The 22648-nt window shown below is 36.2% G+C and overlaps 1 protein-coding gene across 1 annotated transcript in view; it reads right to left on the reverse strand.

The window, feature by feature from the left end:
* Positions 1-22648, reverse strand: part of DCC (DCC netrin 1 receptor) — a gene marked incomplete at both ends in the record, with an annotated part of 1062613 nt that overhangs the window by 81464 nt on the left and 958501 nt on the right. The window contains 3 exons of the mRNA XM_080920225.1: positions 12082-12114; positions 16667-16861; positions 20155-20262. Coding sequence (XP_080776351.1) covers positions 12082-12114; positions 16667-16861; positions 20155-20262 — 336 coding nt within the window. The remainder of the gene's footprint in view (positions 1-12081; positions 12115-16666; positions 16862-20154; positions 20263-22648) is intronic.

Genomic DNA, 22648 nt, shown 5'->3' on the forward strand with positions numbered 1-22648 from the left:
AAGTTGGTTAAACTACAAAGAAGACTCTGAGTCAGGGAGCCCCACCACCCAGTCCTCAGCTTGAAAATAGCAGAGAACAGCCAAACTGCCAACATAAAATGATGACCATCTGAGCTGCCTAGAGAAGATGCTCTGCAACCAGTTAAGCTGCTGGCAGCTGTGAAGAGTGCTCCAGGTCCTCAGATTATGTCCCCCATGCTGAGGTGGGCTTTGATGATGTCACTGCCTTTGAGTCATTTCTGCTCCTGTAAGAACTTCACGCATATTTCTGCAGGTTAATTCCAGGAAAGCCTCATTGGTTCTCTAAGTCAAACCTGGAATTTTCTACATTTTCATCTGCCCTGGACTCACTATCAAAGGTGAATAGGTTGTGTGTGTGTTAGTGTGTGTGTGTGTGTGTGTGTGTGTGTGTGTGTGTGTAACTTCACACTGGGAAAAGTCTGTCCAGCAACAAATGCATCTATTGATATACGCATTAGAGGCATAAATGGCTTTTGTAGAGGTGTATGCATTACTGCAAAGGGAACAGTTAAATTGAGTGATTGTAATCCCTTGATCATTTCCAAAAGTTAGAATAAAACCTAATTTGTAAGTAAGCTATTATAATGAAACAAGAGGATTATTAGCTACTTAAACTAGAGAGAGAGATCGAGAGAGAGAGAGAGAGAGAGAGAGAGAGAGAGAGAGAGAGATCGAGAGAGAGAGATCGAGAGAGAGAGAGAGAGATCGAGAGAGAGAGAGAGAGATCGAGAGAGAGAGAGAGATCGAGAGAGAGAGAGAGATCGAGAGAGAGAGAGAGAGATCGAGAGAGAGAGAGAGATCGAGAGAGAGAGAGAGAGATCGAGAGAGAGAGAGAGATCGAGAGAGAGAGAGAGATCGAGAGAGAGAGAGAGAGAGATCGAGAGAGAGAGAGATCGAGAGAGAGAGAGAGATCGAGAGAGAGAGAGAGAGAGATCGAGAGAGAGAGAGAGATCGAGAGAGAGAGAGAGATCGAGAGAGAGAGAGAGATCGAGAGAGAGAGAGAGATCGAGAGAGAGATCGAGAGAGAGAGAGAGAGAGATCGAGAGAGAGAGAGAGAGAGAGAGAGATCGAGAGAGAGAGAGAGAGAGAGATCGAGAGAGACAGAGAGAGAGATCGAGAGAGAGAGAGAGAGAGAGAGAGAGAGAGAGAGAGAGAGAGATCGAGAGAGAGATCGAGAGAGAGAGAGAGAGAGAGAGAGAGAGAGAGAGATCGAGAGAGAGATCGAGAGAGAGAGAGAGAGAGAGAGAGGCAGGGAAGGGAGGGAGTGAGGGAGGGAGAGAGATTAATGATATGAGTTTTGAAAGTTATAGAAAAAATAGTCCACCTATATTCTATCTAAAAGTTTTCTTTAGTTTACTTTGGGGAAGACAGAGACCCACTTAGGGAATTTTGCACACATCCTATCTATTTGAAAAAGATTATGCTAATTAAATATGAAGTGATTTAAAGAAGCTGTTGCAGTAAGTAGGGTGGGAATAATGTTAGCTACGGATCTGTAAAATAGACCATTTCATATATAAGTAGATTATGTCTTTGAAAGATGAATTTACTCGGGAGCACATTCTTAAGGAGCTGAGTCTGCCTAACTCTGAGTATGGTTTTTCCATGGTGCATTAGTAAGTACAAGAACAAATGAAGAAGGAGGAGAAATGAACTAGATCACATTCGAAAGTTAATGCTGTGGCTGGAGCAGCATTTAGGAATCTGTAATATAGATACATCACCTGTATTCTTAATAGTCCATATTAAACGAGGTCTGCTTTGCTAGGAAAAAATTGTTTGAAATCATAAACAGCACTTCAGAAAGTGATGCTATCATTCTAGAAGGGCCATAACAAAACTCAGCACTGTAATGCACACCTGTGGTCCCAGTATAGGAAAATGTGAGGCAGGAAAATGATGAGTCTTAGACAAGTTTTGATTATCCTTTATCCCAGGGGAAAATACAGAGTCAGTCAGACAAAAACAACAATAGCACACATGAATAACATGACATTAGAAGAGGGAAAAATAGCCTTTGAAGAGAGAGGACCTGAGCGACACCAAGGCTAATTTTTTCTTCCTCTTATCCTCCTACACTCAAGCAGCATGACTGACCAAGTGTGAGTGGAGTTTACATAGCCATGGATCCAAGAAACATGCAGGTCATCAGTGGCTAGTAAAGTGGGTCTTTGAAGTGTTGAAAAAAAAAAAACAATTTAGAACTGTGATGATAAAGTCGAGAGAAATTAGAAAAACCTTTTCACATGTGCATCTTTCTGGCATAATACACTGCTCTGAATAATGTTCCTTACTTGTAGCTTGAACCTATTTTAGTCTTTTAATTTGTGTATCTTCTGGATTTCTCATGATCTTTTCTCTCCTCCATTGTTGGGGGGATGGCAAGCTGTAGAACCACTCTGGAAATCAGTTTGGATGTTCCTTAGAAAATTGGACACTGTTCTACCTGTTGACTCAGATATACCACTCCTTGGCATGCATACAAAGAACACTCTAACATCTAACAAGGACATGTGCTCTACCAAGTTCATAGCAGCCTTATTTATAACAGCCAGAAGCTGGAAAGAACCCAGGTGTCCTTCAACAGAGGAATGGATAACAAAATTTTGGTACATTTACACAATGGAATACTACTCAGTTATTAAAACTACTCATGAAATTCCTAGGCAAATGGATGGAACTAGAAGCTATCAGCTATCATCCTGAATGAGGTAACCCGGTCAGAAAAAAATACTCATGGTATGTACTCACTGATAAGTATATGCTATGCCAAAAAGCTTGGAATATATCCATGAAACAATTCATAGACCTTATGAAGCTCAAAAAAAAAAAAAAAAAAAAAAAGGGAAGGCCAGAATTCTAACACCTCAGTTCTTCTTAGAAGGGAGAACAAAGGAAATAAAAAATAAAGGAGCAGATAGAGGAGCAGGGATCAAAGAAAAGATCATCCAGTGGCCACCCCTCTTGGGGATCCATCCCATATGCAGCCACCAAATCCAAGCACTATTGCTGATGATGCCAAGTAGTGCTTACTGGCAGGAGCCTGATATGGATGCCTCCTCAGAGGTTCTGCCAGAGCCATACTGATACAGAGGAGGATGCCTGCAGCTAACTATTAGACTGAAGACAGGGAATCTAGTGAAGGAGCTAGAGAAAGGACTAAAGGAGCTGAAAGTGTTTGCAACCTCATGGGAATAACAATATTATCAACCAACCAAACCTTCCACAGCTCTCAGGGACTTAAACACCAATAAATGAGTTTGCATGGGGATACCCATGGCCCTAGGTGCATATGTAGCAGAGGATATCATTGTCTGGCATCAAAAGGAGAAATGTTCTTTGGTTCAGTGAGGGTGCGTTTCTGCAGTATAGGGGAATTCCAAGGCACTGAGGTGGAGAGGGTGATTGACAGAAAGTGATTGGGAAAGCAAACACCTTCATGGAGGAAAGGGGAGAGGGAAGGGGTATGGGAGTTGGGTGGAAACAAGATAATATTTGAAATGTATATGCAGAGAATATCAAATTAAAAAGAAAAGAAAGAGCACTGACTGCTCTTTGAGAGGTTCTGGATTCAAATCCCAGCAATCACATAGTGTCTCATCTGTAATGGGATCTGATGTCGTCTTCCGGTGTGTCTGAAGACAGCTACAATGTACTTATATAGAATAAATAAATAAATCTAAAAAAGAAGAAAAATGACTTCCTTGAACATAACTCTACTAATAGTTTTCCATTAAAGTTCTATTAATACATTAGAGTCCAGCCTAGGTTTTAAGTAACTCTCTTCTCCTTAGTTTTCCCATCTGAAATGCTGAAATACCCTTTTTAATAAGAATGTATGACTTGCATGTATTCAGTTTGGTCGGGAGGAGAAAAATCTTACAATGCAGACTGCTTGAAAATGACCCCAATCACTTTTGTTTCTGATGTGTTTTCATTCTTAGCATCAAACTACATGGATTTGTTTCCATTAATGAGTCCTTTTTTTCTTACAGTATATTTCCTCGATTGCAACACTTTACTGGTTCCCATTGGTTTTGATTTTATTTTCTATTCAGCATTGCATAAATCTAGTACATTTTTTTTTGTGCCAACAACAGATAAGGAAGGACAGATGTTAAAGAAAGAAGGGCTTAGAATCTTTCAAAGGTGACTGCAATTTCTTATTTTATTTTTTATTGATTGTTTTCCTAGGTGACTGGTGAAATTATGATTTTTAGCTGGAAATATACTGTTATATTTTGTTCAATTTTTTCTGAGACCAGAAACATATAGTATATCTGCTATTTTTATTGGGTACTCTCTGAATTTACATATCAAGTGTTATCCCCTTTCTCCCCTCCCATCCCTCCTCCCCTTGCTTCCATGAATGTGCTCCCTCTCTACTGCTTGGTTTTTCAATCTGCACTCTTTGTTAGACAGGGAAGCCTTTTTGTTCTAGATGACTCAACTTGCCTAGATACTCATGGCATTATTTAATTCAAAGTACATTTATTTAATAACTATAGCATTAATCACTAGAGAGATAATAGATATGACACTAAGAATCTAGATAATCTGTATAAGGAGATTTTATAATCTGACCACTACCTTAGGAACAACAATAGTAAACTTTTAGAAATGGGTAACATTAGTTGGGTATTCTAGAAATCAATTAGAAGAAAAGGCAATGAAAGGTATTGGAATAATTAGGGGTATATCTTGAGGGAAAAGGGACTTGGGTTTACATTTTTTTGAGGTTGAGAGAATGGAACCAGTTATAGTAAATAGAGTGTTATTGTTTGATTTTATGCATAGACTTTTGTGTATATGGAGGAATATTCTGACCATCAGATTAGAAAATATAATTCTTGTTTTGTTCTAATATACATCAATCAGTGTAGTCTTCATCCCTCATGAAGGATGTGTACTCTTTATAATACACAACGACCACTATAGAAAACTATAGCCAATCAAAATGTAGATCTTTGGAGCCCAGTACCAGTCATACATCTACAGAACACTCCTGAATGCAAAGCTGGGAGAACACTGCTTGGGGTGGGGGTGGGGGCATTGTCAGAGCCAAGGGAAAGAGAGTTTGCTGTGAGACTGTGTCTCTTACTAACATCAGACTATACCCATAAAGTTTCACAAACATGACTTTCCAACTGTGAGCTGAACAAGGATGACACTAACGCACATCTCAGTATGGATGGGAAAGAGCCCATAAGGCCTCAACTGTTCAGAAAGAACTAGGAAAATGGAGTGAGTTGGGAGTGGGAGAGTAGTCTTCCCCAGGGAAGAGAACATCAACTGAATTTCCTATGCATAAGGGTGAGCCCTGGAAACATTATTCAGATGAAATTGGGTTATATTTAGAAATATGCATATGTATACCTATAAACATTTGCATGTGATAAAATATAATGCAAAATGAGCTTAGGAATTTGAAGTCAAGGTGGGGGAGGGGTTTATGCTGGATATGGAAGAAGAAAAGAGAAAGAAGACATATTTGAGCCTGGAAGAGGCTTCTTTAGAAGAACTAAGGGAGTTAGTGGTAAGGTAGGTATCATCAGAAGATCTGATGGGGCCAGAGTTATTGTTTGAGATTCTGTAAACAAAAATGCCCACTGAGCACTCTGAGAAGGTTAAAAATCGACATGGATCAAATAAATCTTTATGGGTGCTGAGTAGGTTTCATTCTTTCAAAGTTCCCTATTAGAACATAAAAACTCTTGAGAGGCTGACTCAGGCAGCTACTTGATTGCTTGCTGGGAACATGACAGGCACTTAACACTCTATTAAAAGCACATTACTCATTTTCCACCTTCTCTTCTTTGCCACTCATAATTTACAGAATTGCCAAATTTTGAGCCTGGGAAAAACACAGATGAGAATAGTATTTTCAAGTGGGTGTAGCAAGTGGTTGAATAATAAACCGGATTGAAGCTATTCACAATAATAAGGTAAAAGGAGGCTTTAATTTTCAATTACACTGTTCCCATCAGAAGGTGTGAAAGTTTTCAATTTTTCAAACAGAAGCCTGGCTTTTGTAATCTGTACCCTACCAAGCCTGCATGGCATGAACTAAATTCAAAGCTTGGCTATAATGCCTTGAGAATTCTCGTTGCTTGAAATTTGAAACAATTAAGACTCTGTTCATAAATGAGATTAGAAGAGCCAAGGTGCAAAATGGCAGCTGTGTGGTCAAGAACTTTATAAAAATACTCCTATTGAGGAAAACAGAGTCTTTCAAAGGAGATGAACTTATAGCAATGCCACTAGGTTTAATGTTCTTTATAGCAAAGTTAGATTCAATGAATTGATTGCATTTCCAAACATTACACGGTAGTGTTAAACGAGTCCTAGGAAATTTGGCCATATATCCTTGTCTAACTAGTTATACACTATGGACACTTGATCAAGATTTAGGTCCTCCTTACATGATTTTTTTTTCTAACTATAAAGTTGCCTGAGAAATAAATCAGATAACACATGTAAAAATCAGAGCACAAAAGCTATTCTTAATTTTTTATTATCCAAAGTTGTTACTTTCAAGGTTAAAAAAAAAATCTAATACCAGTACAAAAATGTGGGAATCTTAAAAATAATTTGTAACACACTCACTATTTTCCAGATGGTGATACTGAGAGAAGACAATTCTCATCCCTCGAATCACACAGCAGGTCCCAGTGTTAGGGCTGTGCTGGAATTTCAGGGCTCTGATTCCATTCCAATTCCAGAGCACACAGTAAGTGACTAATGATGTGAAAACCCAGAAGACTTATCATCTGCCTTTACTTAAACTGAAACTTAGTTCGGATGGTCCTTCTTTATATGAATCTGCAAACTAGCTTCCAAATCTTATTTTTCTAGGCTGAATGTCTCAGGCCATCCTTTCCCAGCCCATGGAGAATCAGAGACATGTAAAAGTCCTGGGAGGGAGCATTTTCTTTGTAATCCAGCCACTGTAAGCCACCCGGGTATTGTCATTGTACTTTGAAATCTGCCATATGCCAGTCTTCTGTGATCACAGAGGATAGGCATGGGCATACACATGAAGTCATAATCAGATCAATTTTTAAATTTTTTTTAAAGATCTAGCTAATTTCTTGGATTTGAAAAGCAACATTCAGCCAACTATCAGCGAGGCAAATAAGCATTGTTCTTCTAAAATATGACCTCAAGCCTCAGAGTGTGTCTTAGTTGGAGATCTGTTGCCTAGCCTGTTCACAGTTCTGGCTCCCTTTGCACCTTGCAGGCATGTGGCCATCGGTCTATTATCTTTGAGAACAATAGAAGGCCTGAGATTCAGGCAGGGGGAAATTATCTGGGAGAGTCTGCTTCAGTCCTGCATCCCATGACTGATCCTGAAACATGAAGTTGCAGCTGGGCTTGGTGAATCCTCTCCCACTGAATCCAGGGAAGGCATCTCAGCAATGGAAAATGAATCCAAAGGCAAGCAACAGAGTCAGAGGCACCCCTACTTTAATTGTTAGGGAACCCACATGAAGAATAGGCTGCATATCTGCTACATATGTATAGGGGACTTTGATGCAGCTCATGCAAAAATCCACAGATTTGGGGCCACTTTTGTAAATGGGAAGTGAAACCCTTAAGAGTGTTCAAAGGAAGCTCTAAAATTTAATCTTATTTCAAAGAAATAAGATTTCCATGCCTTTCGCATCAATATACCAGACATTGTGGAATCAGAAGTATTTGTCTTCCACCATTACCAAAAATGATCTGTGTGGATTGGGGCCAAAATCTTCTTGGTCTATAACCTAGAAGGACTATAGTGAAGGTTTATAGTGAAAAAGTGAATTAGGTTCCTATTTTAATGTGAGCACGAGGCTTTGCAAGTATGCAGCATTGCACACACCCACCCAGAGTTGTGGTTTGGCTCCTGTCTATCCTCTGTGCACACTTCACATGGTCTGGCCGTGGCTTTCGCGTCTCTCTTCAAGAAACTTAACTCACTATAATCTTAGAACTTATTTTCCAACATATAACAAGCTTCAGACGGTTTAGTGTCCAAACAGAGATATTAGTTTTTAATATTAAATCTTGTACTCACATTCAAATGGAAATTTCTTTCATTTGCAAATACCCCAGTACAGGCTACAACTACATTCAGGTATATAGTTGGAAACAAGGCTCAGTAAAGTTGTAAGTAGAGAGAATTGATTCACTACTATTGATGTCATTCTTAAGAAGAGACCTTAGGAGGGTGTCTTCTTTTATGTGAAGACACAAAAAGGAAGTACCAATTAGAAAGCAGGGAAGATGAGCTGTGCAATTTGCTCAACATTTGGTATTGGCAGACCAAGAGAACCTAGGTAGTAGAATTAGCATAATACTGGTGTTTCATTAAAGAGATTATTTTTTAGATGGTCATTTGTTTGGTTCCTAAATATACTCGTGGATATATACAAATGAAGGTTCATGTTAGAAAAACACCAGCACAATAAAGCTTTGGATGCTATGACTTTGCAGATCCATGTTTTTTATGGGTTCTTCATGAGAACAGGAAAAAGGTACACACTTTCTTTGGAGTTTGGTTTAAAAACCTGGCTCATGAAACATCATTTTTGTGGGTTTGCAAGTTGGCCTTGCTACTCAGTAGCATTGTTCTTTATAGGCAAATTATTTCGCATCTTTCTAAGCTTTGGATTATTTATTGCTCAAATGGAGATAATAATAGTATCAGTCTCTGCAGTGTTACACAAATTAAATGAGTCAACCATCCATTCTTAACATTGTGCTTGTTGGAAAGGCTTCATGGAGTTTAATTTAGCATTCCACACACCCACGTAGAAATGTGATATGGCTCTTGTCTATCCTTGGCACACACTTCATAAAGTCTCTGTGACTACCTCCTATTCTCTCTCCACGAAGTGTAACTCATTAAAACCTCAGAGTGACCGTCAAACACATTGGTCACTTGAACATAGAACATCCCTGGAGATATCTAGGAAATGAATCAGGGTAGGATTGTAGAGGGAGGGAATTAATTACACAGCAGATCAGGATTAAACTGGAGAGAACACTGACACAATATTGATCAATACAAATAAAATATTGATATACAGGAGTTTAGAATTTTGCGCTGTTCATAACTTCCATACAACTCTTACTATTACTTTGAGAAAAGCTGCTTCCCTGCCCCTCCTCCCAAAACTCATTCTGAAAACTTTTTTTCCTTATGCTCATCATAACAGGTCTTAGGTTCCAAGTAAAAGTAACTGTGATGAGGAAATGGCAAGGTCTTTTTAACAACAATCAAAACTTTGTCTCAGTTTTCTTTTACAATGCAATTTCCTGCTTCTCCATTGAGGACTCATATTGCCAGGGTAACCCTGATTTAAACTACTGAATTTTCTCTAAGACTGAAGGCTTTTAAAAAACATTTCCATATGTATTTGATTTTATTTCTCCCCTTCTCTACATAACTGCTCCAGATCAATGTCCACTGCTCTACTATAACAACTTCTAGGGTTCTTCTTTGTAAATATATGAATGAGTGTGGTGCCATCCACTAAGGTGGGGTTCCCTCTCAGGGACCACACTTCTGGCTCCTCATTTGGGAGAGGTGTAAGCCCCTGTAAGCTCCAGGCAGTGATGTGGATTGGCTAAGCATTTTATCTCATCACACATTCGGTTCCTTTTACAAATTTAATAGAGAAACAGGTCTCTCAGTGAGTAAGGTGAAAACCCCTCCGCTCATTTGTCCCTTGCCAAGAATGGGAGCATTTAGACCGCCTTCTGTCATTGTTTTCATGAGGCTCAATGTGTGGTAGTCTGGAATAGTTCTCAAGTGCTTAGTCAGCAAGCAAGTGACCTGTGGCGCTTGTAACAAGCTTTTGGTAGACAACACGTTTTATGTGTTGTCTCTGTCAGGATCTGAAGCTATCACTAACATCACTAGCTTCATGAGCCCTTTCAGGATAATGAGTGATTTGAAAAACAGTGACATAGAGTGTTCAGCTTTTCAACTTGACTGTGTTCAAAAAAGGTACCAAGTAGCAAATGTAGATGTGTCTCAGAAATATTTAATGGGTTAGGAAAATGTGAATGATTATATCTATGGATTCCATCGTGGCCATTAAACTGGGGGTCCCTTTCCTCCTAGTCACAGAGCTGATTTACTAAGTCTAGGAAAATCCGAATGAGACTTAAAGACAAGTAGAAGCAATTTGGTCTGAAAGGTGGGAGATCATTTATTTATTTAAATACCAAAATATGTATTGGATTGTTTAACATAATAAGAAGCAAAAAATTAGGCGCATACTTCCATAGATAGTCATGCCCTTAGCATGTATGAGATCCTAGGATTGATCTTCAGAACAATAAATAAAACACAATATATAATAATATTAAGCAAAGCAGTGAACTAAACACTAATTACCAAACAAAGTAGAAAGACTTTAAGATTTGGGATTTGGGATGCCATATCATGTTAGTGGTTAATGTAATAGCTAGTCTTATTATTCAATACATTTCTATTAATTTTCTTATTTCATATATATGACTATATATAAGAATATATATATGCTATATAAGAATATATGTGAAATATGTATGAATATATATTAAGAAATATATGTGTGTATGGTCCAAATACAATTAAAATTTAAGAGCTTCTGGTCTATTGGTTCTATGGGAGTTCCAAATTTTCTTCAGAGTAAAACATTATGTGAGACAATTCTTACTTTTTTCATAGTTGGAGTAAATATAGAGCCTCTAACTAATTGTTCTGGGTGTGCAATTTGCCAGCTCTAGTACTTCATTTACTTAAGGGAAAATATAATAAGCAACATCATCATCATGAATATTATTAAAGCAGTTTATCTCTAGTCAATATGGCTCATACCCCCATCCAGTGAAAACAAGGAGGCGTGGCAACACTCACTTATGGAAATCTTGACTGCAGGTGGACATTTCTAGAGTATCTCCTCTGTTATTCTATATGAAATTACAGCCATATCACAATAAAAAGAAATGTTCCACAAAGACACAGAAACACAAAACAAACATAGACTAGGATCTGTACGGGAGAACACCACTCATGGTGGGAGTGTACTGCCATTGGTAAGAGTAACACACATGACTACCACTACCGTTAAACAAAGCTGCCATGAGGGGAGCCCTTGTTAATCTCACAACTTGTTGCTCAGGAGCCTCTGAGTGGGTTGGTTACACCAATGGCCCATTCTGAAGTGCCAATAAAGGGGCCAATTACTTAAGACCTAGAAGCACAACAGGGACACAAACAGTTTCAAGGACTCCCCAGCTCCCAGGAATAAAACAGGCCTCCCCCCTTTCCCCATGAAAATCATCAACTCCCCTTTTCTTGCTTAGAATTCTAACAACTGTCTTTGGTGTAAAGATAATGTAATACTAATTTACCGATCAGTCTACAAATTATGTTAATAGAAAATTCTTCCCTACTTTTGAAGGATAATTTGTGTTTATTTCCATTTTTCCTTGTGCGAAGCCATTTCTGGGTTTCAATCAGCTTTTAGTAATGAGATGGGGGGGGTTGACTTTAAAATATTTCAAATTCTACCATCACCTGATCTGTCATCCATGAGCTGAAAGACTCTGGACTTCAAAATAAACAGTGATGATGCCCTAAAAAGTTAACTCAACTTTGTTTTTATTTATTGTGAGAATCCCACTGCAGAGGAGAAGCACACATGATTTATGTAGAACGGCAGAACTTTAATCTACAGCTCAGGAAACGGTGCGAGAGCAGCTTGAAAATTATGCTGAGCTTAATTATACTTAATGTGAATTATTCAGAAGTGCAGACAGAGACTAAAAATTTATTTCATACAAAGAAGCTTGACATTTTAATTGGTCCTTCAGAATAGAGACAAAACAATTTCCTCTCAAGAAAATTTACATCTTCCCTATCAGACCCACAGCTTCAGCCAAGCAGAACTTCATTAACAAGATTAATCATGCCAGTGTCTGTTCCATCAGGTATATGGCCCAGGTGAAAGGAGGAATACAAAGTAATGATTGACATTTTCAATAGCTACAAGAAGAAAACAACAATAGACTATGTCACTGTACCTTGGTCATTAGCCATTTTGTCAGGGTGTTCCACTGTAAGAGAGAAAAAAAGTTATAGTATTACCATTTAAAATTCCTTATGAGAAATCTGGCTTTTCCTGTTCAAATTTTTTGTCATTCTCTCTCTCTCTCTCTCTCTCTCTCTCTCTCTCTCTCTCTCTCTCTCTCTCTCTCTCTCTCTCTCTTTCTCTCTCTCTCTCTGGATAATCAGTCAGAGTTGGAAAACCCCTGAAACAATGTTTTTGCTGAGTAAATACATCCTAATACATCCTAAAATGGAGTTTTCATGTTTTTCTAAATATAAACTCATTTTTCAATTTTAATTTAAATTATATTGATAGTGTGAACCAATTAATATTTATTCTAAGTAAGCTATCATAGCTAAATATATATCTATATAAACATATATATTAATAAATAGAAATATATATTAAAAGAAATAACTTAGACTATAAATCTAGACAATTCCTAATGAACCAGGGAAACTAGTGGGATATACTAAAAGGATGAACTATGGTATTTGTTCTGAGATTTGGTGAAGATGGCTCTTGATTTGTTTACAATTACTGAAGAGTAATGAAAAGTAGTTGGCCACAAATTCTTTTATAAATGAAAAGTCATCTCCAAAATTCTTAAAGTTTGACTTGATTTTCTTAAACCAATGACATCAAATACTAAACTAACTTGTTCATGGTTCTCATAGAGGCTTTAAGGAATTTTGGGCCAATTTACTCCTTTGTAGGTCTCCAGCAATTTTAATTATTTTATGCACATATGAATATCTTTGAACTTTGTGGGTTTGAGGCCTATTTAATTCACTTGCGTTTTTTTCACACTTCATTGAAATTTCCAGCAAGGCAGATATGCATTAATGTACAACACAGACATCCAATTACTCTGTATACCACTGTTGCTACAAATCAATTACTGTGGTTTGATAAAAAAAAAAAATAAACTATAGCAAAAATTTAGGGTTCTTTGTTGGCTGGTGTTTTTGTTTGATTATTAATTTGTTTTATTTTGATAGGTCATTTCAGTAATATAGTCTGTACAGTGAATCAAGTTTTTTTTTTTTTTTTTTTTTTTTTTTTTTTTTTTTTTTTTTTTTTTTGAGACAAAGTCTCTCCTAGAACTCAGTACATGGACCAGGCTGTCTTTGAACTCACAGATACCTCTGCTTTCTGAGAGCTGAGATAAAAGGATAAATCTATGTAATCAGACCATGTTTCAAAACACTAATGAATGTTATCTTCCAGCAAATGGAATAGACCAAATGGATCCAAGAGTTACTTTAAATCAAATACTTGAGGTTTGTGATTTGAATTTGTAATTGACCAGAACTTCCCTGAGATTTGTCAAAATGTAAATTGAATTCTAAGCCATTTTCCCATAGGTTTCAGTGTATTTTATTTCTGGATGGAGGATTGGCACATTTATAAATAACAATTAAGGATGCCCAGAGAAAATATCATACTTCATTGGGAATTCAACGCTGAGCACCCTGCTCCTCTGGACAAAGGAAATGACTATCTATAGAACATTTCTGTGGTGTACATCTTGGAAGCACCTTTCTTTCCTGGTGTATCATAGGCATGATGGCGATTCTTGGTTGTTAGCTTGGCTATATTTTGAACTAAGTAAAACTCAAGTGTCTAGGTATACCTGTGAGAGATGTTTTCTTGAATGAATCTCTTGAGGTAGGAAGATCTACCCTAATTCTTTTGAGGTGGGAGATTCCAGTTTAAATCTGGGCCATAACTGTCATATACAAAATTTAAATTATTATTAAAAAATGGGAAAGAAGGAAGTACTTGCTCTTTGCCTGTTTTCCCTCAATATTCCTTCACTGAAATTACAACCGGATTGTTCATGATTTTTCTGGCATACACTGAACACTTCCAGCTTTGTGGCCTGAGCAACTACTGCTTTATTAGATTTTCTGTCAGGAGACAGCCATTATTGAAATAGTTGGGCCATTAGTTGTAAGCCACTCCAACAAACCACACACACACACACACACACACACACAAAGAGAGAGAGAGAGAGAGAGAGAGAGAGAGAGAGAGAGAGAGAGAGAGAGAGAGAGAGATCTCACATATCGAATATTATACATATAGGTGAGAATTCTTACATATAACATGTTATTATATATAATATACTCTTAGTAGATGAACACAGTGTACATTTCATTGGTCACAATATGCAGAGAAACATACATTTGTTGTGCCTTAACAATGTTAGAGTTTCTAAATGGAAGTCTGTTAAGGACATGGGGAAGACAGGTGTAAATTTGAAAATTCCTATATGATGAGAAAATAAGGTGAAAAATTAATGAAAATTTCAGAATAATAATTAGAAATATTATACACATATGTGTATATGCTCCCTTGTTATAATAAATATTCTTGAATTCAGAGAAATTACTTATCCAGTCTCCTAAACCCTTCTGGCTGTTTGCAAGTAGCAAAAGACAAACTCAAATCTCAAGTACAGAATGCTTCTACTTTGGCAAAGCCTGAATACAAAAAAGTGAGGCTTGCAGACACCAGCCTGGGGTGTGATTTGCAGTGATATACTTACCCATTAACTAGTAAACTACAGGGATTTCCCTCAGCTTCAGGACAACATTTAAACCTTTCTCTCTGTCAGAAAAGCTCACACACCGATGAAGAGTCTTTATGCTTTTAAGCAGCTTCGGAAACTGAAAATCTTAAGTTAGAGAAATTCTATGGATTTTGTCTTTAGTGTAGCTGTGATTCACTGAGACTTCAAATCTTTCATGGTGTATAATTTATTGGCCATAAAACATTTGTCATTTGAAGTGACATAGAAAATACATTTTAGCCTAACTTTAATAAAGATTGGTAGTATTGGTTTTTTGTTAGGCATTTAAATTTTTTCAGATATTAAAATTATATTTTACCATGTGAACAATCTTTATTCACAAAATGATTAAGGACAACGTCAATTCAGTGTATTGAATCTAATACTACATAATGGTCTTGTAGAAAATCATAAAAAAATTTCGACCTTGGCTCCAGTTTTAAAAATTATTACAGATGATTTCAGGGCAGTGGAGGTAAACAGTAACAAATGAAATATTAGCTTCATTAAGTAACACACAGAATGGGTATCAGCGTGGGCCAATATATTCTGCTCATCCATCTACCATATAAAACATTCAGATTCCTTAAATTATTTTAAACGTTCTCTGTCATCTCTTGTCTTGCACACATCATGAGCATGAAATTAATTTGGCACATGCCTATAGATAAAATTTATGCATTTGCAAACATTATCTAGTTAAATTCTATGCTTCTAGGAATGAACCACTGGCTGCTTTTCCATTCTTCATGAAGCAAAACCTATATTAGACATGATGTCCTAAAAACCTGGGCAAAAACAAACTCATTTCTACCTCATCTCCCCCTTTAACACTATTGTGACAAGAGGAACTGTCATGCAGGCTTAGGATGAATGCTTGCCTGTGCCTTTTTTTTGGCAAAATTTCAGGTAAGCTGCTAACAAAAATCGAGCTATTGAATAGCTTACTCATGAGAATTCAAAAGTCCACTGTGTATTAGCATATCTTCCTAACGCACAAACAGACTATGCAGTTTTTCTAAAACCCTCCCCTTTAAATTCAGGGAAGAGTCAGTAGAAATGTTCATCATGAAGGTCTTTCTAATGTCTCAATTGTTTGCTAACATGCATTCATTTTTCTGGAAGGTAGATATCCATAATCTAGTTATACATGTAAGACACAAGGTATCTACCCTTGAACAAAACAGTGGTGAGTGTACAGTATATGTACATGTATAAATATCACCTATGGGATATGCAAATTCTTTTTCCATCATTGAGACTCTCGCAAGTATTTTATCTCATAAAAAATTATTGCACTCTAACATAATAAGCATGTTTTATATACTCAGTATCTGAACTCATTATTTTCTATACAGACATTAACTCTCCTCAAATTGAGTATACATATATTCACACACACATGCACACACATGCACACACATGCACACACATATACATGTATATGTACATTTACAAGATTCTGGGCTTTCATCATATTAATTTTTTTTCCATTTTGTTTGTGTGTTCTAAACATACTAATCACATGTATTTTTTTTGAAAATTGTTTGCTTAACATATTAAAACTTTTTTAATAGAGAAAAATGATCATTATTAAAAGGAATTTTAGGCCATATACATAACTCAATTCATTTACATCTTATTCTCTTAAATATAAAGGTCAAAAGGATTTGTTGTATATCAAATAAAAATTGTATACATGAAATTAGCACAAATGTCAGAGAGCTATAAATACAAAGATTAAAATAATTATATTTGCCTGCTGTTGATGGCATTAAAAAGTGATAAAAAACAATAACATTTGCATTGACATGTTGGCTTTGAGTATAAAAGTAACATTCTAATTCACTTTGAATGTCCAGTGAAGTCATTTTTGCCCAAACATTAAAGAAAATATAGGACTTTTTTCTAACAGAGATTGTAGAGTCATTCTATGACCATCAAAGGGAAAAAGAAGGAGAGGGTAGGATATAGTTCAAACCTTTCAAAGTCCTGAAGAGGATAGGGTCAGAGAGGGGCCCCACTCCTTTCGCGTTCCTTGCTTGAATTCGAAAGTAATACATAGTATCAAGGCTGAGATCCATGATCTGATGGGTAAGCCGGTCTCCGCTGATAGTTTCCATAATCCAGTCATCGATCGGTATATTCTTATCCAAGGTGTAGAACAAGATGTAAGCTGTAGAAATAGATAAAGGTGCTTGTTTGGTATACAGAATGCATTTGTAGTTCTCTTTTCAAACACACACACATTTCTTAACTATAATTTGTAATCATTAGTGTATGTCCACCATCTATAAACTACAGCAAGTGGTTTTGCTAGCAGTGGCTTTCTTTTTAATATTGCAAAATTAGAAAATAGTTGTTTCAGTGGACAGAACAAAAACACAGGTTAGGCCATTAGAGAAAAACTATATCTGTCAAATTTAAACATTACTGCTTTTGCTACATATAAATCCAGATTATGTTTCCCCTAATATATTAATATTATGAAAATATACAAAACTGAGATAACATGCTTGCATAAATTTCATGGCAGTCCAATAATGAAAAGTAGTATTTATTTTACCAGTGTTTAAATAATAAAGATACATTGGTTAGTATAAAATGCTGCCCATATTTAGAATAGCATGCACCTGAACAGACATATTTTATTACTGTAATAGGCCTGTGAATTTAGGAGGGCCTGTGTGCTGTTCCTCTCAAAAATAATGAAGCTGGTTGGAAAAGGGCTGGGGTGAGATTCTCTACACTGTGACTTCTAGCATTGTTTCTCCTGTTCTACCTTAAGCAGGCAAATACATATCCCTAAACTAAGATGGGATAATTGTTATCTCAAATATACCAATCATTAGAGGGCTTTAGTTTTATGTATAGGAAGTATGTTACTATAACGTGAGCAGTTCTGTTAGCTTACAGTTGTCTAATTTACATATGTGCTGCAAAACAGTTTTTCTTATGTAATATGTCTAGCTGAGCACTAATCTTAGTGAGCTTAGGTGATGGTATATCTCATTAAAAGTCATTAATTATTTTCATTGTCGTATGTATCACTTTCTTAAAGGGCTATGTTTTCCTTTGAAATGCTTTCAAGTCCTCCTTGCTCCCATCTGAAATGTATCTGCCAAGCCTAATTTAGTGTTTTCAGACTGAGTTTCACATCTCCTCAGAAGTATCCAAGTACCAGCTATAGGGAGAGAGAGACAGAGAGGGAGAGGGAGAGGGAGAGGGAGAGGGCGAGAAAGGAGGATTAGGGCACATGAATTTAGACAGAAGCATCTAGGAGCAATTGGAAAAGGTAAAAAATATATTGTATGAAAAACTAAACTTTTAAATGAAATAAGAAATATAAGCAAAAGAGAAACAGAAACAATAAATATTTTGTCTCATTTTATTATATTAATTGCTATTCATGTTCATTGTATGTGATTGCCTGTTTATGCATGTATAATATGCATGTATAATAAAGCACCTGTGTAGGCCAAAAATAATTTGCACAACACAGTGTAGCATAAGATTACAGTCTAGGGACCAGTGTGAGTGAGGGCAGTGCACAGGCGCATGTGCTTATTGCTTGGCTTTTATGTACATTTACAATTACTTTTATTTAAACAATTAAAATTATGTGTACATGTGAGTGTGCATGTATATGTTGTTGTGTTACAATAATTTCTTGAATGTATATAAAAATCAGGGTTATAGTCACAATCCTTACCCTACGTTATCTTTTTCCTCATCATCGTTTTCAGTCTCTGATACTTCAACTCTCTCTCTCTCTCTCTCTCTCTCTCTCTCTCTCTCTCGTGTGTGTGTGTGTGTGTGTGTGTGTGTGTGTAATAGAGACAAAGGAAACTCATCTAATGTAGTCCCATTGGAAAGATGGACCCCATTAAATAGGTGCCTCCAAGTCTGTCTCCAGGAACTAGCTTGAGAGTGAGAGTAAGGTTTATATAGAAGGGGAGATTTCTTAATATGAGCTAGAATTCTATCTAAGTTGTACATTGGAAAATCATAATTCGGGCTTTCTTCTTCAGAGTTGAAAACACATTCCTTTGTTTACTTTCACGAGGTGAAGATCTGAATTAAGAGTAAGGAGCACAGTAGTGGAAAACACGTCTAATTTCCTCATCCACTCACAGAGTTCCTATCAGACCTTGTTTCTATTTAGAACATTTCTGTTTTTATTCCTTAGAGGATTATCTATTTTGACTTATGTCTCTAAGTAACTGTTTATAGTGAAATAAAATACAAATACAGCAAAGGCCACATATGTATTGAAATGGAATTAATGTAAGTAGACCAGAATACCAAAAAATGAGACTAATAAGTAAAATGAACCAGCCTGAATTTTCAAAGGTCTGGGGCACTGACAAGTAAACACATGCTCTGAGTGGAGGGATTTTATGCTTACGTTCTGATTCATATTTATCAGCTCATATAAAAATTCTGTTTGCCATTACACTGAGAGCAATTTCCTAAACAAAACAAAATGTCAACTTAAATTTTAATCACATTTAAATGCATCAAATTATTTTTTTTTAATTTTGAAAAAAATAACAGCATAGCAAATGAACTGAGTTTGCCATCTGAAACTGCATGTTCCTGGTTTCTGTGCATCACAGAAAGACCCAGTCACTTTGTATGCAGTACTCCCATATACCTCTTGTATATATAAGTAGACAGCAGGAAAGAGCCTTTTACATTCCTAACCCAAGGGTTCTACATCATGGGGCTATAATGTGCACCTTTCAAGCTGTATATATTTTTGGCAATAAGTTAATTCTATGGACACAGCTACTAAAAACCTAAATTAATCTAAATTGAATAGAGAAGTCAAACTCTCTAGTAGAACTCCATTATGCTTTTAAAAAATACTAAATTGACATTGTAGGCTCCTAATGGATGCTTTAATTAGGCAATTTTGTTATCAGCCATATTTGGTAAAATGAAATCTGTCATTGTGAAACATTCATTATGTTCAGTTTTTGTTAGTCAATATTAATTATTTTCTGAATTTTAATATTAAAGAATAAAGCTAAAAACTAAATAAAAAGTTAAAATTCTCAAGACAAACTTTCTTCATGTGTTGCACAAAGATACAATGTCATTACAAATCCTTTATGTTCTGTAATTGCCAACCAACCAGACTCCTTTTAGCCATTTGTACATACACAAACTCTCTTTAGATGGTTGTCTTAATGGTCCATCTGATAAAACGCTAAATGCCAACCTTAATGGGAATATTCTTTTATTTTCTTACACACAGAAACTGAATGTGAATATGCATATGCGTGCCTATATAAAACCTTTAGAGAACTACTCCCTTGGTGGGGAACAAGAAGAGACAGAAGAGATGAGGATACAAACCAAGATGCTGAGATAGGCACTCCACACAGAGGCAAAAGTGGCTGTAAAGTTAGCAACTGTAAGCTACAAAGGTCAACATGGGGCAAGAGAAAGTTGGATGCTTACCAGTGATCTTCCCATTGGCTTCCAAGGGAGGCTGCCAGCTCACAATGACAGCACGAGGTTTTCCCTCTCGAGTAATGACTGTCAAATCCTTGGGAGCAGAAGTTGGGGCTGTGAGATGAGACAGAGACAGGGTCTTGTCATTGGTTGTGGAAAACAAAAGCCACTGGTGGGCACTTTGTCCTGATGCTAACAGTCAGGATCTATCACTAAGTAGGTCATGTTTATTTTGCCTTGTACAGTTGGTCACAGTTTGGGAATAATACAAGTCAAGCTACAGAATGATGGTTTGCCATGGTATTTGAATGTCTTCCAATGGTGTGAGTCTAGACAGATAATATAGAGCTGAGGAATGCAACAGGGATGTTAAGTGAAGTCACACTCATGTATGTATGTTGAAAAATGTATGCTTAGTGAACTGAGAAAGTATTTGCCTTCCATTAAAAACACTATTGCAATTGTAGTTTATAACTGAAGAAAAGAAAAACCTACTGAATTCCATGAAATTAAAAAAAATACAAAAGGAAGAAAGAAAAGCAAACAGAAAAAAAATAGGTCAAATCTTCCTGTAGCTTAAATGATATGGTAAATATTTTCTAAGTGAGAACAGAAACTGAAAGACAAAAGTAGGAAAGGAATCTAATATAATAGCACTTTTGCTTCAGCATTGCATAGAAGAAGATAGCAAAAAATTCTGCCCACTTCAGAACTATATTTTTAAACATTCTACAAAATAAAATGTAAATGTATTTTAAAGTAGGATCAAATGTGCAGAGCCAAGCCAGCATCTTCAAGAATTGTGCTGCTGTTTAAAATCCCTTTAAATACACTTTTTCTTTATAGTAGCAAGCACTGCTCCAAGGCCTTTATCTGCACTCTCCTTTTCGCTGATCCTTTGACACAGGCAGATTCAGAGATATCTAGTCTCTCTGTTTTCAGCAATAACTTTTCTGGTTTCCAAATGAGACTCCAGTGAATAAAAGCATTAGAACTTGATTTCCATTTGAACACATTTTTTATTCTATTCTCCTTGGTTTTCCTAAATGGTATGTAGGGTAAGTCAGTGCATTAGTTATATGACACTACCAGGATATCTTCCTATGTATTTATACATAGGAACCAAATAGGAAAGATACAGTTATTCCCATCTGCGATATTTTTCACAAAGACCACCAGGACTCTAATGAATCCAAAGTTAATTTAATTTTGATATGTTGTTAATGCCGTTACCGTACTTAAATTTTCAAAGAAACATGGGGAAGATAGTGCACCAATGAAGAGGAGAATAAGAAGAAAGAAAGGGGGAGGAACGAAATGGAGATGAAGACATATGTCACGAGCCATTACTAGGATAACAGCATAGATTTCTATCAAAATATCAAAGGTAATGGCATCTTACAAAAGGATTATTTTCTTAAACATTTCAGTCATGATATTTATATCCCATGAATAGAAAGATTAGATAGTCAGAAGTTAGGTATTATACAAAGCATATAAGAGAAACTGTAAAATATAAGGAAAATTAATGAGTCAAAATCTTCTTTCCTGACTTAAAATTCAAATTAATGCTTATCTAGAAAATAGACAAAGGGTGGTTATTAAGTTATTCCATCAGTCAGCTGTAGTATTTAATAAGGTAAAACACCATCACCAACAATAACAACACAGAAAGAAATGGGTTTAATATCTGCTAAGGTCCACACTAGTACCTAAATATTCCCTCCAATCTTTGAGTAGGCATTTCCTCTTTGGTCACACTTTTCCTTATTATTCCAAGTAAATTTACTTTGTGCTGTCTTCTAAAGTTTCAATATATCCCCAAATTGGTGACTGTATTTTTTCATTGTTTCTCTATATATTACTCTTTTTCAAATGATTTTATTTCTCCCTAATAATGAGGCTTGTAATCTGTTTAACATTTATACCAAGTACCTAGGGTAGGGCCTAGAAGTTACAAATGAACTTACACTTACATACTTTTTCTTATAAGATGAACAAGTCCCTTCCTTATCTTTGGCTATCAAATATATGATTTTACATCTGTGCATGGACAGACATGGAAACACCAGGCTTTTATTATTGAGATTACCAATGCTCTTTTGTCCCTCTTCCTTTCCAAGAATTTCTTTTGGAGAAAAATACTGTCAACCATATGGACATTAGAGCTATGCAAATTTATAATTTAGGATCTTGGAACCATCTTTCCTTTAGCTTTTTATGTCACCTATTTTAGTATATAACAATAGGGTTTTATCTTGTGAACTGCTGAATATTAATTGATACAAAAAAAACATGAAGAAAGACCTGATGTTTCAAAAGGCTAGGTTATAGCACTTTGAGGGAGGCAATGGTTGTTTATAGCTGTGACAGGTTCCTTTTGCACCATTGCTGTTATTTCAATTAGGCAAACCAGAATAAAAGGCAGAATGAAATATTTTAACTTAAAAATTTTCCAGTCATCTTCATGTTTACAATGAGCCACGTCAGCTTATAGCAA

This window comes from Micromys minutus, assembly GCF_963924665.1.
Source record: "Micromys minutus genome assembly, chromosome: 8".
In the NCBI taxonomy this organism is placed as follows: Eukaryota; Metazoa; Chordata; class Mammalia; order Rodentia; family Muridae; genus Micromys; species Micromys minutus.